At 53.6% G+C, this 16216-nt stretch overlaps 2 protein-coding genes across 2 annotated transcripts; both read left to right on the top strand.

Moving 5' to 3' along the window:
- Window positions 1–1103: 1103 nt before the first annotated feature.
- Window positions 1104–5574, top strand: LOC147190265 (uncharacterized). The gene is given in 13 exon segments (XM_086099278.1): window positions 1104–1116; window positions 1119–1338; window positions 1434–1741; window positions 1821–2047; window positions 2149–2689; window positions 2770–2824; window positions 2916–2980; window positions 3048–3289; window positions 3374–3633; window positions 3714–3959; window positions 4050–4725; window positions 4990–5358; window positions 5436–5574. Coding segments are annotated over 12 exon segments (3000 nt in total). The 3' UTR covers window positions 5137–5358; window positions 5436–5574.
- LOC147190264 (uncharacterized) lies at window positions 5337–6112 on the top strand. The gene is made up of 2 exons (XM_086099258.1): window positions 5337–5353; window positions 5398–6112. Exons 1-2 carry the CDS (start codon window positions 5337–5339, stop codon window positions 6110–6112), a joined length of 732 nt encoding a protein of 243 aa, XP_085955384.1.
- Window positions 6113–16216: the final 10104 nt, after the last annotated feature.

Here is a 16216-nt window from a genome sequence, read left to right as displayed (position 1 = left end):
AACGATGTGGGCTACTGTGCCATGGTCGTGGCTTCCCACCAGAAAGAGCGCGAAAACGGCGACACGTCGCAGTCACCCCTAGCGGTGAATAAAGATTCCCTGGCGTTGTACGCACACGTCTTCCCGGAGATGGCCGCTGTCGTGCGGCATCGGCTGATGGTCATGGGAGCACCGTTGGTCAGGGAGCTGGATGAGCAACTGCTGACAATGGGACAGTTCCCCAACGAAACCTACCGTTCTCTCTACGAGTCAACTGATGAGCGGCATCGAGCGTAAATTGCGTTTGTTATGTATGGGAAGGTGAAAATTTGTCATTGCTTAACTCGTGTATTTTTCGTTGGTGGTTTCTGTGTGTAGGTATGTGACTCATATGCGCACCGGGAAAATTGGTATGCCGGGCTCCTTCTTCCACACCCTGAACTCCTACATCGTTGGGAGAGACAATGAGGCAAATTATAAAGGGTCTCGTCCAGGTAAACGACTCATGGGTCCAAACGGCCCCGTATTGTGTCAATTTGCATTTCTGTATCTCCAACGACTGACCTCGAACGGCCCCATAATTGTGCCAATTTGCATCTCTGTACAGCCACAAGTGAGCGGCCGTCGGCACCATCTGAGCCATCGGACGACGTCCTCCTTGCAGCTGCCATGGAGGTGGAGTCTCAGCAGCGTGAGTGACTTTATCGTGTCAGTTGTAAAAAAATGCACAGACAAAAAAAATTAAAGTGAGAAGTGACTTGATTTCATGTCGTGTTGCGCCAGCGTCGTTGTCCCAGGCTTCCACTTCATCTGCCGTCACATCGCCCTTCCCTGCAACTCGCCCTCCCCCCGTGGTCTGGGCCCGTGGCGACACGCTGCCACAGCTGCCGGCGCCAAAGCAGCAGAGTCTGCTCCCAAAGGGCTGGCTCGCCACACTACCCGAGAGCGAGCACGCGTGGGTAGGCCGAGCGCTGTTTGAGAGAACGGCCGGTGGCAGAGCGGTCCTCACCACCAACCTCAAGCTGTGGTGGGAGCCCCCGAGCCCGCCCGCCTATTTTACGCAGCCCCCCGCTTCAAACAGGCAGTTCTTCCACTCGAAGTTCTTCTTGTGGGCGCCGTACAAGATGTGGGGGGTGAAACGGCCTGCCCCAGTTCTGGTTGCGGCCACGACCGCCTGACCGGGGGGGGGCTGTACAGGACCGTTCGCCGGGTGCTGGATCTGAGGGGCTGGTACTTCATGGGCACAGAGAGCCTCGAGTGCCTCAAGTGCAACAGGAAGTTCTCGGCCTGGGAAGAGAGCATCCGGAAGCAACTGCACATTTCCAAGCAGTTGCTTTTCCCGGCGGTCCTGACTTACAAGTGAGTGGCGAAGAGCCGGTCGGTCGGCCTTCTCGTTCATTCGCCGTTTTGTGTGCGGCACTGACGATTCCCCGCCTCTCTCCTCACCTCTTTAGACTGGCTTGCGACAAAGCAGTCATCTCTCTGATGAGGACGCGCTCGCTGGGCAACAGTGCCACCCTGTTGCGCCGTGTGCTGACGGAGATCCACAGTGAGGAGTGGATGGCCAGGTGCTACCTGTCCATCCTCACGCAGCTGGGTGTCCCGGTCGGCGGGAGGGACGAAGTCCCGCCCATGCGCCCGCTCCCCCTCGTGCCCTGGTTCCTCGCGGCCTACGTGAGGGACGTGCTCCCCCGCTTCGAGGACAACAAGGGCCGTCTCACCTCCGTCTTTGGAAACATCCTGAAGATGGACTCCACCAAGAAGGTGCGCAGTCCATCAATCACATGAAGTCACAGTTCATTAATCACATGAAATGACACGGACGTTCCCTTCTCACCCGCAATTGACCAAGAAGCTGACAGGGGAATCCGCCGGGACGGCCGCCTGGGTGACCAACGTGGGCAATGAGTACGGGCAGGTGCTCATGTCCGTGCTCATGGCCGCGGAGGGAGAGGGCCTTTCGGCCATGGCGGACGGACTGGTCCGGCGGTTCAAGGACGCGGGAAAGCCACCCCCGGAGGTGTTGTACGTCAACCGTGACTGTTGCTCCGTCGCCGGGAAGAGCAAAGTAGGCGGTTTTATTCAATTTATTCCATTGATTTTATTTTATTCCCCCCCCCCCCCCCCTCTGGTGTTGTGTCTGATGTAAAAGTCCGCTTGTACTGGCAGATGCATGAAACCTTTGGCCAGTGGGGCCGGTTGGTGGTACGCCTGGACGTGTGGCACCTCATGCGTCGCATTGCCAGGGGCGTCAATACGGACGCGCACCTCCTCTATGGGCCCTTCATGGCCCGGCTCGCCTCGGCCATCTTCGAGTGGGATGAGCGAGACCTCGAAAGGCTGAAGTGGGCCAAGCATGCAGTGCAGGGCGGCGGCCACGTCACCCTGAAGGCCAAGGAGGTGGAGCGACATTGTCGCCGCCGCACCAGCGGGGCGGAGGAAACCGAGAGGATGCTCCAGGAGGTGCTTGACCACTTTTGGGAGGCCAAGGACACAATGGGCAACCCTCTCATCAACCGGGAGCGTATGGCGGAAATCTGGAGGACGCAGCGTCGCCACCTGCGCTGCATCCAGGACCCGCCGGGTGTGGCCCTCTACACCAAAACCGGGGAGGTCACAAAAGGCGGGGTCACGCTCCCGGTGTTCCGCTGCGCGCGGGGGTCCACCTCCCTGGAGTCCTTCCACCTCCATCAGTGCCGATTCATTCCGGGTGAGTTAAAAGCATGTGCGTATATTGCCCATGCGTTCGTGCCAAAGTCTGAATTCCGTCTCATTTCCGACACTCTGCAGGCACATCGGCCAACGCCCTCCACTTTCAGGTGTACCTGCTGGAGGGCTTGACCCGGTGGAACGAGGACAGGGCCAGGGCGGCCATGGTGGGCGGCGGCAGAGAGGAGGTACGCTGCTATAACGCGCGTGTGGTGGAGGCCTTCCAGGAGGTGGTGCGGATGCGCCAGAACTCCTCCCCCTTTCACAATTACACCGCCGGGGAAATACACGGGTGAGATTGAGAGAGATTCTCACGCATCCTCTGACGTGCCGAGCGCTGACCCCGACTCTCATTCAAGGGGAGCTCATCGGGGTGGAGTACCTGCTAGCGCAGACCGGCGCCGTGCTCCAATCCTGCCTGGGAGGGGACGAGGAAGACGCGGGCGACTGGCAAGACCAGGTGACGGATGGGCAGGCGAACGAGCAGGAGGAGGAGGAGCAAGACGTTGAGGGGCTGGAATTCCACTGCGTGTTGGCCATGTCGGCACTGACCGAGGGTCTCCCGGAAGATGAGCCGGGGCAGGAGCGGGAGGCGCAAGAGGTACGTCTGACCCTCGGTCTCGATTTTGTTCTGTCTCCGCACACCGCCGCGCGTACGGCGCCTCAAGCCCTTCTTTGAACGCAGGAGGAGGAGGATGTCGTGGGACCGGACGGCCGAGGGGGCTACCAGCATGTCTGCCGGCTGGCCGACGCGCTGGTGCAGCTGCGCCGCAACGCGTTCGTGAGACCGTCTCAGGTGTCGTGGATAAAAGACCTGTGGGAGAAGCTGCCCGACCATGACAAGGCTCCTCCGCCAGCCCTTCCGCCGCGCCGTAAGCCGCTGGTCCAGGGCCGCTTCAAGGCCTCCAAGGGTCCCCACATGCCGAGCATGGAGGCTACCAAACGGTACGTGTGAAATTTCATCGCCGGCCAACGGCGGCTTTGCCAAGTATCTGGTCCTCTAACATGACACGATCTCTGCGCAGTCTCTTTATCGGGAAGGGGACTGAAGTGGCACGCTCTCCGGGTGCCAGCAGGCTGGTGGAAGCCATCTTCTCGGACCTGTCCCACATCCACAGCCAGGGCCACAGCCTCGCTGGTGTGCGCATCAGTCGCTGGGGCCTGGTCATGCGTGACTACGGCCGGATCAGAGACCTGTGCAGGACCAGAGAGCTAATGGCCGCAGCCCCCGTCCACCTTTTTGCGGTTAACCACCGGACCCTTACTCAGTGGTGCGTAAGGCTCGCTCGCTCGCCGCCGCGCCGAGGACGACGAGCCTTTTTCAACAACCAACCAACCAACCTCGTTTGTTCTCTTTGCAGGCACAACCACAGAAGCAAGCACAACAGCGTGCAAGCAATGTGCGTGGCGATCCCGGCCCCCAGCAGCAAAGCGACGGCTGCGGATGCGCTAGCTGAGGCCAGGCCCCTGATGAATCGGCAGCCCCGGGGGGAGGCGGCTTTCGAGCACCCGGCGGAGATATCCGGTACGGCGGTGACTCACAGGGGTCCCGTCCTGCCGGATCTTTTCCGGGCGCTGCCCACGCCCCAAGACGAGCGCTCCACCGCTTCGCCGGCCGCCTCTGCCAGTCCCGGAGCCTCCACTTCGGCGCCGGCCGCCTCTGCCAGTCCCGGAGCCTCCACTTCGGAGCCGGCCGCCTCTGCCAGTCCCGGAGCCTCCACTTCGGCGCCGGCCGCCTCTGCCAGTCCCAGAGCCTCCACTTCGGCGCCGGCCCCGACTCCGCCGGACCCCCTCGTGCCTGCCGCCTCCTCCGGCTCCGCTCCGCCGTCCGGCAAGGGGGGCCTAGTCGCGTGGAATGTCGCGCACCGGGTGAGGCTGCCGAAGGTCGCTCATTTCCGCTGCAAGCGCTGCGGCAACCCCAAAACCAAGGAGTTTGGCCATAGCCGCTACAGGAACGAGCACTTTTGCTCACAGGCGGAGGGTCGTTCGGTGGAGGAGTGGCTGGAAGAGAAGAGGAGCCAGGACACGTCCAGAAAGGTGATCTCACTTTATGTTCTGCCGTCTCCCCGTCTCTTTTCGGCAGGCCTTGGCCTTGGCTTTGGGAGATGTCGGCGTCGGGCGGGTGTCAAGCTCTCCACTTGCTCCTTCTTCTTGAGAGCTGCTCTTGACAGCTACCTGGCAGCCCATGCCACCTTCACACTTGTTGCTTCGTTGTTGTCACTGTTCACTCTTGCTTTGTTTTCGCACCCAAACGACCGAACAATCGTACTTAACGTGACGATTCGATGTGACCTCTCGCAGAGCGGACCCGCACCACTGCGCTTACCGCCGCGCGCTCAGCCCCGGCCTGCCCCTCCCCGACTGCATCGTTTGCTTCCGGCACCCCTCGACGACGGCCCCGCTGCTCCGACGACCGAGGGAGATGGTCCCCTGCCCCACCCAACCTAACGGCCAAGGGCAGCTGCCCCGACGGCCGAGGGAGACGGTCCCCCCCCACCCCACTAACAGCCAAGGGAGACGGTCCCCCGCCTTCCCTCCAACAGGGGATTCGCACTTGACCTTCCCCCCTCCCCATGCACTTTACATAAATAGCTCCCACTTTTTGCACTCGGCTTCATTTCTCTCAGCAGCCAGCCAACCAACCAGACATGGCATCCATGGAGCAGCAATGTAAGTGCTAAGCAATGCTCAATTTCGCTTTGGTGGAAGACCTACGGCCCACCCAACTTTGCTTGATGTTTTTGCAGAGATCAACAGTTCATCGTCTGCCGCAACCGCGAGCGCCCCCGACATTTGCGTGGAGTGCCGAGGAAGATGCGATACGTGCGGTGGTCTGGTCACGCGCAGGAGGAGGAGGTGCCATGCCAGCGGCGAGCCCGGCGGCAGCGGTGATACGCCCGCCAGGTGTACCGTTCGCAGGAGGAAAGCCAGAGCCCTGCGGGACCAGCAGCTACTCGATGCCAACGAACGATTCACGTGGGGCAACAAACCTGGGGAGGACTGCCTGTGGTGTGGCCAGCCTCGGACTTTGGCGGGGGGGCATGCCTTTTACAAAGGCAGCTATTTCTGCCAATTAAACAACGAGGGTTGCGGGGAGGACGGCGCGGTGAGCGTTTCGGCATGGCTGCAAAAGCAGTCGTCTGCGCTGCCGCAACGACCTCCCCGTACCACCGCGTGGCGGCAATGTAAATGCCGGACCACGGAGCAACAGTTGGAAGCCCGGAAAACCAGAACGTGCGGAAAGTGTGGCCTCCCACAACAGGCGGTTTACGGTCACACTATTTTCATGACCAAAGTGCCCAAGAGGACTCTACAAACGTTCTGCACACTCTATGAGGGAAAACCGATGGCCCTGTGGCTGGCGGAGCAGCGGGCGAGTGAAACGGACCTCGCGCGTCTTGCTGCTGCTACGCAAGACGCCTAATCTCCTGTATCATAACGTCTCTCTTGTGTGTGTTTCTGCGTGCCGTGATCAATATTTAAGAAATAGATGTGGTGTGTGAAGTTAGTCAGTTGAATCAATAAATAGATGTGTGAAGCAGCAGCGAGTGGCTTTGTGTTGTGTAATTGATTTTCATTCAGATGAATTGGTTCACTGTTTGTTTTAAGAGGGGGCGGGCGGGCAAATGATTTTATTTTTCATTTCAGACGAATTGGTTCACTGTTTGTTGGATCACTGTTTGTTTTAAGAGGGGGCGGGCGGGCGGGCAAATGATTTTATTTTTCATTTCAGACGACAACACAAGGTGCGTACATTTCAAATCCCGCACGCGGCTTTTGCGCACATGGTTAATTTGCATACGCGCAGGGGCGTTCCTCGGCCTCGCCTGACAGATCGATGCAAGATGCGCGGTCAGAGGCGGCTGTCGGCCTGCCGCGCGCGGCGACCCGAAGGGTGCGCCTCGGACGATAACCATCGTCGAACCTGAACGTCTCGGGGGGGAAAATAAGACGGGTCGACCACCCGAACAACGCGCAGGATCTTGCTAATAGGGACCATGCTAATCTTCTCTGTATTATTGGAACGATACAGAGAAGATGACCGATAAAAAGTCCGCATCACCGCAGACGCTGCACCGATCCGCCTGTCGATCTCTTGCTCCCTCCTGCCCTCACTCGTGAACAAGACACCAAAATACTTAAACTCCTCCGCTTGGGGCAAGATCTCCTCCCTGATCTGGAAAGGGCACTCCACCTTTTCCGACTGAGGACCATTGTTTCAGATTTGGAGGTGCTGATTTTCATCCCAAACGCTTCACACTCGGCTGTGAAACGCTCAAGTGAGAGTTGGAGAGCCCTGCTTCAAGGAGCCAACACCACATCATCTGCAAAAGCAGAGATGCAATACTGAGGCCACCAAAACGGACCCCCTCAACACTTCGGCTGCGCCTAGAAATTCTGTCCATAAAGGTTATGAACAGAATCTGCGACAAAGGGCATACTTGGCGGAGTCCTACCCTCACTGAAAACGATTGCAACTTACTGCCGGCAATGCGAACCAAACTCTGACATCGGTGGAAAAGTGACCGAACAGCCCGTATCAGGGGGTTCGGTACCCCATACCCACGAAGCACGCCCCACAGAACTCCCCGAGGGCTACGGTCAAACGCCTTCTCCAAGTCCACAAAACACATGTAGACTGGTTGGGCGAATTCCCACATACCCTCGAGGGCCCTGCTAAGGGTGTAAAACTTGTCCACCGTTCGACGGCCGGGACGAAAACTACACTGCTCCTCCTCAATCTGAGGCTCGACTTCCTGACAGATCGTCCTCTCCAGCGCCCCTGAATAGACCTTAACAGGGAGGCTGAGGAGTGTGATCCCTCTGTAGTTGGAATACACCCTCCAGTCCCCCTTTTTAAAAAGAGGGACCACCGCCCCGGTCTGCCAATCCAGAGGCGCTTTCCCCGCTGACCACATGATGTTGTAGAGGCGTGTCAATCAGGACAGCCCCACAACATCCAGAGCCTTGAGGAACTCCTGGCGAATCTCATCCACCCCTGGGCCCTTGCCACCGAGGAGCTTTTGAACCATTTCGGTGACTTCGAGCACAGAGATAGGAGAGCCCACCTCAGAGTCCCCAGACTCTGCTTCCTCCAAGGAATGCGTGCTGGTGGAGTTGAGGAGGTCTTCGAAGTCCTCCGCCCACCACCTCACAACGTCCCGAGTCGAGATCCTCACTGTACAGTGTTAGTGGTGCACTGTTTCCTGGCCCTGAGACGTCGGATGGTGGACCAGAATTTCCTCGAAGCCGTCCGGAAGTCGGCTTCCCTGGCCTCACCGAACACTTCCCACGCCTCTCGGGATCCCATGGAGACGGAAGCCATGGCTGACGAGGAGGTCGGAGGTTTTCAAGGCGGACGGCAACTTGGACAGCGGAATGAAATGAGCAGATTTAGAAAAACGGTCCACAATGGTGAGAATGACAGTCTTTCCACGGGAAGGAGGGAGGCCTGTGACAAAGTCAATGGAGATGTGGGACCAGAGTCGAGGGGGAATGGGTAGGGGTTGAAGCAACCCAGCCGGAGGCCGATGCGAGACCTTACCACAGGCGCAGGCGGAGTAGGCCTTGATGAACTCCACAATATCCCTTCGAAGCTCCGGCCACCAAAACCGCTGAGAGACGAGATGCAAAGTCCGGTTAACCCCCGGATGGCAAGCCAACTTAGACATGTGCCCCCACTGCAATACCTCCGAACACAGAGGTGGAGGCACAAACAGCTTCCATGCGGGACATCTAGCCGGGACTTGGATCCCGTCTTGAGCCTCCTGGATCCTCCGCTCGATCTCCCACCTCAGCGCCCCTAGGATGCAGCAGTCCGAGAGAATGGTCCCCGGTTCGCCGTCCTTCTCAACGGGGTCGTGGATCCGGGAGAGGGCATCTGGTTTAGTGTTCTTGGAACCCGGACTGATATATGTAAGAATATGTAAGCCTGAAGTTGTAACGAGTCAACAGAAGTGCCCACCGGGCCTGACGTGAGTTCAGTCTTTTTGCCGAGCGAATCTCGGCGAGATTCTTGTGGTCGGTGTACACGGTGAATGGCTCCCCTCGAGCCAGTGTCTCCATTCCTGTCCCCATTCCTGTAGAGCCTCTACAACCAACAGTTCCTGGTTACCCACGTCGTAGTTCGACTCGGCGGGAATGAGGCGACGAGAGAAAAAGGCGCATGGGTGCAGTCTCTGGTCTACTGAGACAACACTGCCCCCACTCCTGAATCCGAGGCGTCCACCTCTCCGACAAAAGAACAGTCAGGGTTAGGATGTTGCAGTACAGGTGGGTTCGTAAAAGCTTTCTTTAATTCCGTAAACGCCGAGACGCCGGGTTAACGGAAGAGCCTTCTGGCTGTAATTTCGAATGAAACGTCTGTAAAAGTTAGCAAAACCCAAAAAACGTTGCAGCTGTTTACGGTTGGTGGGTGTCGGCCATTCCACCACCACCTTAATCTTGACAGGGTCGGCTCTCATTTGACCCCTCTCTATTATAAATCCAAGAAACGATATTGACTCAACATGAAATTCACATTTCTCGGCCTTGACAAAAAGCCTATTCTCTAACAGCCGTTGCAATACGAGCCTGACATGCTGTTTGTGTTCCTGAAGTGTCCGTGAGAAAATCAAAATGTCATCGAGATAAACAAAACAAAACACATTCAATAGGTCCCTCAACACGTCGTTGATGAGACTCTGAAACACCGTGGGGGCATTAGTCAATCCGAAGGGCATGACCAAATATTCAAAGTGGCCTACGGGAGTCTTAAAAGCTGTCTTCCATTCGTCCCCTTCCCAAACGCGAACCAGATGATAAGCACTGGGTATATCTAATTTTGAGAAGATGGTGGCCGATTGAAGGGGAGCAAATGCGGAATCTAACAGTGGAAGCGGATACTTATTTTTAATGGTGATTTCATTGAGTCCACAATAGTCCACACACGGCCACACCGACTTGTCCTTCTTCTCAATAAAGAAAAATCCAGCACCCAACGGTGATCGTGATGGTCTGATAAGACATGCAGCGAACGAGCTATTGGTGTACTCCCGCAACGCCTCTTGTTCAAGATGAGAAACCTGATATAGCTGGGAGCTCGGCAGCGGGGCATCCGCCTGCAGGTCGATGGCACAGTCGTAAGGATGGTGCGGTGGCAAGGACTGGGCGCGGTCTTTGCTAAAAACCTGTTGCAAATCATGATAACAACTAGGTACTCCGTCTAGGCAATTGGCTTCAGGGGGCTCATTATGAGAACGCCCGCGCCCCCCCACGGCCGACCGCAAACAATCCTCATAGCAAAACGGACTTCAATTCTCAATCGCAGGGCGATCCCACGAAATTACAGGATTATGAGTCTTAAGACAAGGTAAACCGAGAATCAATAGGACAGCTCAGGACTGCATCAAATAAAATTTACTCTGCTCGACATGATTGCCTGATAACTTGAACTTAACAGGTCCCGTAATTATTTTCACCACCACCAGTAGACACCCATCGAGATCGTGAACCCGTTTTACTTCGTCCAACTCCTCTATGGGACAACCTATTTCAGAGGCTATGCCAGTATCGATAAAGCAATCATCGGCCCCCGTATCTACCAGAGCCCTGATCGGCAGAACCTGAGACGGCCCATAAATCTCTCCCTCCAGTTCCAGTCTCTTGAAGAGGCCTGAACGAGACTCGACTCTCCTCGGCTCCCGATGTTTGATGCGGAGTTGTAACTCACAGTCACTGAGGGGGGTAGGTGGTTGAGATGTCATCGGGCAATAGGTGACCCGATGCCCTTGTTGGCCACAGTAGAAACAGGCGTTGTGGATCCGGCCCCGTCTCTCCTCCGGTCCCAAGTGTCCGCTTCCCAGCTGCATCGGCTCGTCCCTGGTGGTCGTATTCCGTGCCCTGGAGTGGTCTTCGAATCTAGCTGTCCGAGTCGTCTTGTGGGAAGCCCCTTCGGCCTCTCTTCCCGAACTGGGTGGTGGAACACCCGACGAAACATGGCAAGCAAGTCGGGGAAGGAAGACCGGAGGCCCAGTTGTACTTCACTCACTGCCAGTGCCCATGAAGCCGCCTGACCAGTCAACAAGCTCATGATAAACGCCACCTTAGAGTCGTCACTGACATAAGCGGATGGTTGCTGATCAAACACGAGCGAGCACTGATGGAGGAATTGTCCACACCGCCCATGTTCACCACCATAACGTGGAGAGGGTGTGGCAGTATTGGTTCCTGACTAACCGTCGGGGAACGGACGGGTACCCCCGTGGTAGCTCTTTGGATTTCCGGAGTTGGCATTCTCCGGTTATCTAAACGCTCCACCCGCGACCCTAAATCCTCGAACCGGTGAGCCAGCATGGAGACCGCGTCACGGAGTTCTAACAGCGCCTGGCTCTGCTGACTCACCAGTTGTTCTTGGCTGGCCAGGGCGGACAAAATCTTATTGCCGTCCACGGGATCCATGGTGGCCGGAGAATTCTGTCACGTTACGACGCGAAGCAAGAAGGACACGCTTCGTTCGCGACAAATGAGATTTTTTGGATCCCCAAAATAGCAGACCCCAACAAGAACTCCGTACAAAAAAAGAATGTTTATTACAAAAATCGCACTGTAAGAGATAGAAAACAGAAATCGCTTGTCAAAAGTGAGGACCAGGAAAACACACAAAAAACCCGATAACAAAAAGCGCTTGCACAAAAGGCAAGGATAAAAATAAACTCGATACAATCAAAACGAAAACTGTACAACACAAAAGAGAACCAACGTCTAGAACAACAGCAATAATCACGAAAACGAGAGCGAGAATAAATGACACACAGGCAAAAGCAGTGGCACGGCATACAATTCTCCGGCAAAGCAGAGCCAAAAAGACGGTCCTCATATACCAGGTTGGCAGCAGGTGTGCAGCAGCAAGAATGCTCAGCCCGCCACCTGCTGCCGAAACCAGAAAATGACAAACACCCAGGTACTTGTAAGAGGTTACCCTCTCTCTGTCTGTACCTTGGATGTTCATCAGTGCAGGTGAGGACTGTTTCCTGCAGAAATCCACTACCAAATCCTGAGTTTTCTCAGGGTTGATCTGGAGGTGATTCTGCTGGCACCAGTCCACAAAGTCCTTTGTCAGTCCCTTGTACTCCCGATTGCCTCCCTCTGTAATGAGGCCTATAATCGCAGAGTCGTCAGAGAACTTCTGAAGGTGGGAGTTTGGAGTGATATATCTGAAGTCCGAGGTGTAGAGGGTGAACAGAAATGGAGCACTGGGACCAGGCACGAAGTTTTCCACAACTCTGCCCAGCTTCAAGCTCAGGTTGAACATGTGCTGGACAAGGTCCTGAGGAGCCGGGAACTGATCCTATCCGTATGGCGTTTGATTGCCGCTTTCGCTGCCGTGTACTGCCAGGTTGTTCCTTCTTGGCTTCTCTCAGACCCTTTTTTAGCCTTTTCATCAGCCATCTCATTGCCCATCACCCCACAGTGGCTTGTACACCATGAAAAGGTTAGGGAACTCTTTCTTTGATGATAGAGCAACAATATCTCTTTCATCACCGGCTTGAAGTAGGGTGGAGGGATTCAAACTCTGGATCCGTTGTAGCGCTGCCTTACTGTCCCCAACAATCGTTATCTTCCTTCCCTCACACTCATCCCGGAGGAGATTAGGGCCCGCGTGATCGCTTTCAGTTCCGCCTGGTATGAGGAGCACCAGGGCCTGCTGGTATATTATGTGTTCCCACGACATTTGGGTTAGTTGGGTGTCCCTCTGTTATAACAATCCCTGCTCCTCCGTTGATGTTTGCTGCTGATGTGGATCCGTCCGTGTATACCACTGTGTCATATTTAGTCCAGTTCTTGGCCAATCTGTCAACAGCAATTTTCCTCATCTTCACTCCCTCTAATTCGAAAACCAGGTTACCTATCGTCATCCATGGTGGTAGGAGACCTGGCAGATGTCGTGGTTTATTCTACAATACAATACAATACATGCTGATTTATAAAGCGCTTTCACAACAGCGGCAGCTGTAACAAGCTGTAACAGTTAACATAAAGTAAAATAATAAACACAACACATAACATCAAACACGGACAGTCGTGCAGTCCTAACCACTTTTCCGTCACACGCTTTGTTGTTTGAAGCAGTTTGAGATGAAAGAGGAGAGAATGAAAGTGTCCTTTAACTAGTGGATCAGAGACGTCATGCTCAAAATGTGCACACGTCGGCTACAAGCTAAGTTTCAAAGTCAACAAGAAGTTGTAGCATCCATTGACGAAAAAAGAGATTGGTTCACTTCTCCTGTCCCATGGAAATCCATTTCAATTCCAAGCGGCCACTCTCGGTTCCAAATATGCATCGGCGCTCTGCGCCAACGCTCCTCTCTTCTCATCCTCAACATCAGCAGCCTTCCATCCAGCCGCACCAACGCCGACTGTCCAACAGCGCCGACATCTCCACTGAACAAAACGGGGTTGTGAAAAATGCTGCCCATTACAGGCGCAAAAAACACAAACGCCCCAGGTCTGTCCAGCACCGACAGTCAATGGCGCCGACATCCCTCCCAATCAAAATCTGTGCTGGTACAGGCGTGCTGCTGAGAAGGCGCAACCACCAAGCACAGATACTTCTCCTTTGACGAATGTCGTGGCCAAAAAACGCTGAAAACTGTTATGTCTCAGATAAACCGAGTTTAGGGGATCCAAAAAGCGTAGGCAAAAACAAGGTCTCCGTAGGGAAAAAAAACAGTTTAATGTCTCAATCGCACCGAAATAAGGCGAGAACATAAAGCGCTGGTCCCCAATAAGGACCAGGAGGCAAATCCAAACGAGTAACAAAAAGCGCTTGCACAAAAGAGCAAGGAAGAAAAAATAAAGACCGCAAAATACGAACGAAAAACAATGTATCACCAATACACGCACAAAAGTCAAATCACCAAAACAAAACAGTACTTACTCAAAAATGGGTACCGAGAACTATAACGCGAAATCACGACGAGGTCAAAAGCCAATAAGTCAAAGAACAGCGAAAACAGCAATGCCATAGACAATACTCCCACAACAGGTGAATGGCGGAGGAGTCCTTAAATGCTGAGTCTAATGATTACAGATTGGCAGCAGGTGTGCCAGAAAGTCCGCTCATGCCACCTGCTGGCCAGACCGCAAAACCGAAACGTGACAAAAACAGTCCATATCAGGTCCACACGACGAAACAACAAACAACATGTGACAAAACAAAAGACAAAAACAACAAAAAAGAACAAAAAAGCAAGGTTCTTGAAGAGCACTTGCCGAAGGCTGCCTACTCGGGCACCATCAAAAAAAAAATCTCTTTCCAAAAATTGCTGACCTCCTTGCTTTCGCTTTAATTTTCCACCCTTGTTTCTTCGTTCGCTGTATGGTATCTCTTTCTGCTAGCATCTGGCGAGGATTAGATTCACTCAGCCTGTATGACTTCTCCAAAGCAATCGTATTTAGTTGTTTGGCCCTGGTAGCAATGGTAGGTAGGTCTGCTTAGGCTAGGATAGCCTCTTTGGGGGTTGTGCGTACCTGTACAGTCATCGCCCTTCCAGCATATGGCTCGCTTCCAGTCTCTCCATCGCAATCGTGTTTAGTTGCTTGGCCCTGGTAGCAATGGTAGGTAGGTCTGCTTAGGCTAGGATAGCCTCTTTGGGGGTTGTGCGTACCTGTACAGTAATCGCCCTTCCAGCATATGGCTCACTTCCAGTCTCTCCATCCCTGATGTAGAAATCCATGGGGTCAATCATTGATCTTACAGCTGTGATGAAGGTAGATTGTAAGGTCTCCTTATCGTAACCCCAGTCTGTGTTGGACAATCGGCGCAAAGCTGCTGCCTGCTGCTGCCTGCTGCTTAACCTTTTGACTGATCTTGCTCACATGGGTGCTGAAGGTTAATTGCCGCTCGTTTGTAACCCCAAGGAATTTCGGGTTGGGGTTGTACTTCAGAGGACTACTTGATATTGTTAGAGATGGTCTTCAATTGGCCTCTTGTGTGTTAGTCGAGGAAAAGGAGCATTCAGACTTGGGTGCCAAAATTTGCATCTTCCACTTAGCACTCCACTCTGTCAGTCTTAAAAGTTCTGTTTGTAGTTCCTTTTCTGCTATTTGCAAACGTGAGTGCTGTGTCCATAGTGCTACATCATCAGCAAATAGAGAGATCTCGGCATTTTTGATATCCTTGGCCAAGTCATCAATATAAAACAGGAAGAGTAGCGGAGAGAGCACTGAACCTTGTGGTACACTTTGTTTGAAGACAAGCCATTGACTTTTCTCTCCCTCATAGGTAACCCAGTTCAATCTGTTCGACAACCATGATTGTATCCATCTAATGATGTGTGTCGGCACTCCTTTCTCCATCATCTTATACACCAAGGCATCTCGCCAGACACCATCGTATGCCCTTGTAAAGTCGATAAGCGCCACGACTGTTCTCTTCATCAGTTTTTGTTGAAAGCCATCATTAATAGACTGGGATAATCTTAGAAGCTGGTCATCTGTACTTCTTCTAGGCCTGAACCCTGCTTGGTTTTCGGTCAAGAGAAGTCTTTCTTCAGTAATATACCGCAGTCTATTGCACACCAGCCTTTTCATCACTTTACCAATCACAGAAGTTAGTGATATGGGCCTGTGGCTGGCTAATTGATTAGGGTTTTTTTCCCTAGTTTTAGTATTGGACGGATGTCAGCAATACGCCATTGTTGCGGGACTTGGAGTGTGGACCATGATTTGTTGAAGATGCCAGTTAAGGCCTTCAGCGCATTTTCGCCGATGTGGTGAAGAAGGCGTGGATGGATGTGGTCAGGTCCAGCCACTTTTGATGGGTTGAGTTTTTGTATTACTGCTTTCACCTCTTCTGTTGTAAATTCCACCTTTATGGACATTTCATTATCTTGTTTTCGCAATTTGCCGTTGGTAAGCCCTTTCATTCCTGGGTCATGTTTGGTTAATTTTAGGGAACTTACTAAGTGGTAATACTTAACGAACCCATTGGCTTTGTCTACATTACTAATGAATTGTTTTTCACCATCCATAATGATTCTTGCCTGATCTTTCCTTGTTGAGTTTGTTAAGCTTCGAAGCACTCTCCACATTTGTGTCTTACCCTTCACTGAGATCATCTTTCTTTGCCAAATTTCCAGCTTTCTTTCCTTAACCAGGTTTTTCACTTTCTCATCTTGTTCACTTAAGAGTCCTGGTGTTTTGCAGTTCTGCTCCATGCCCCCTCCATCTTCCAGAACTTCCAAATTTCACTCAAGGTATTCTTTGTCTCCATTGAATTGCTAATTGTGCATGCTCAGCCCTGGGCGTGTTTGATTCTCAACAGCTCTCCACAATCATCCTGTGTTGTCTTTTGATTCAAGAAAAGAGAGGAAGCAAAAGCGAGGCTGCCGGTCGGGCTGAGATGCTAGGCTACGGAAACAACCTCACAGGCCAGCATTACCGAGTCTCTTCCTTTCCAACGCCAGATCCATCACTCACAAAATTGACGAACTGGGATTACAGTTAGCCACAAACAGCTTTGTACGGAACTGCAGCGTTATTTTCA

Source organism: Hippocampus guttulatus, chromosome 19 (assembly GCF_054856545.1).
Source record: "Hippocampus guttulatus isolate MCC_2025c chromosome 19, RoL_Hgut_1.0, whole genome shotgun sequence".
Classification (NCBI taxonomy): domain Eukaryota; kingdom Metazoa; phylum Chordata; class Actinopteri; order Syngnathiformes; family Syngnathidae; genus Hippocampus; species Hippocampus guttulatus.
This window is presented reverse-complemented; position numbering and strand designations above follow the sequence as displayed.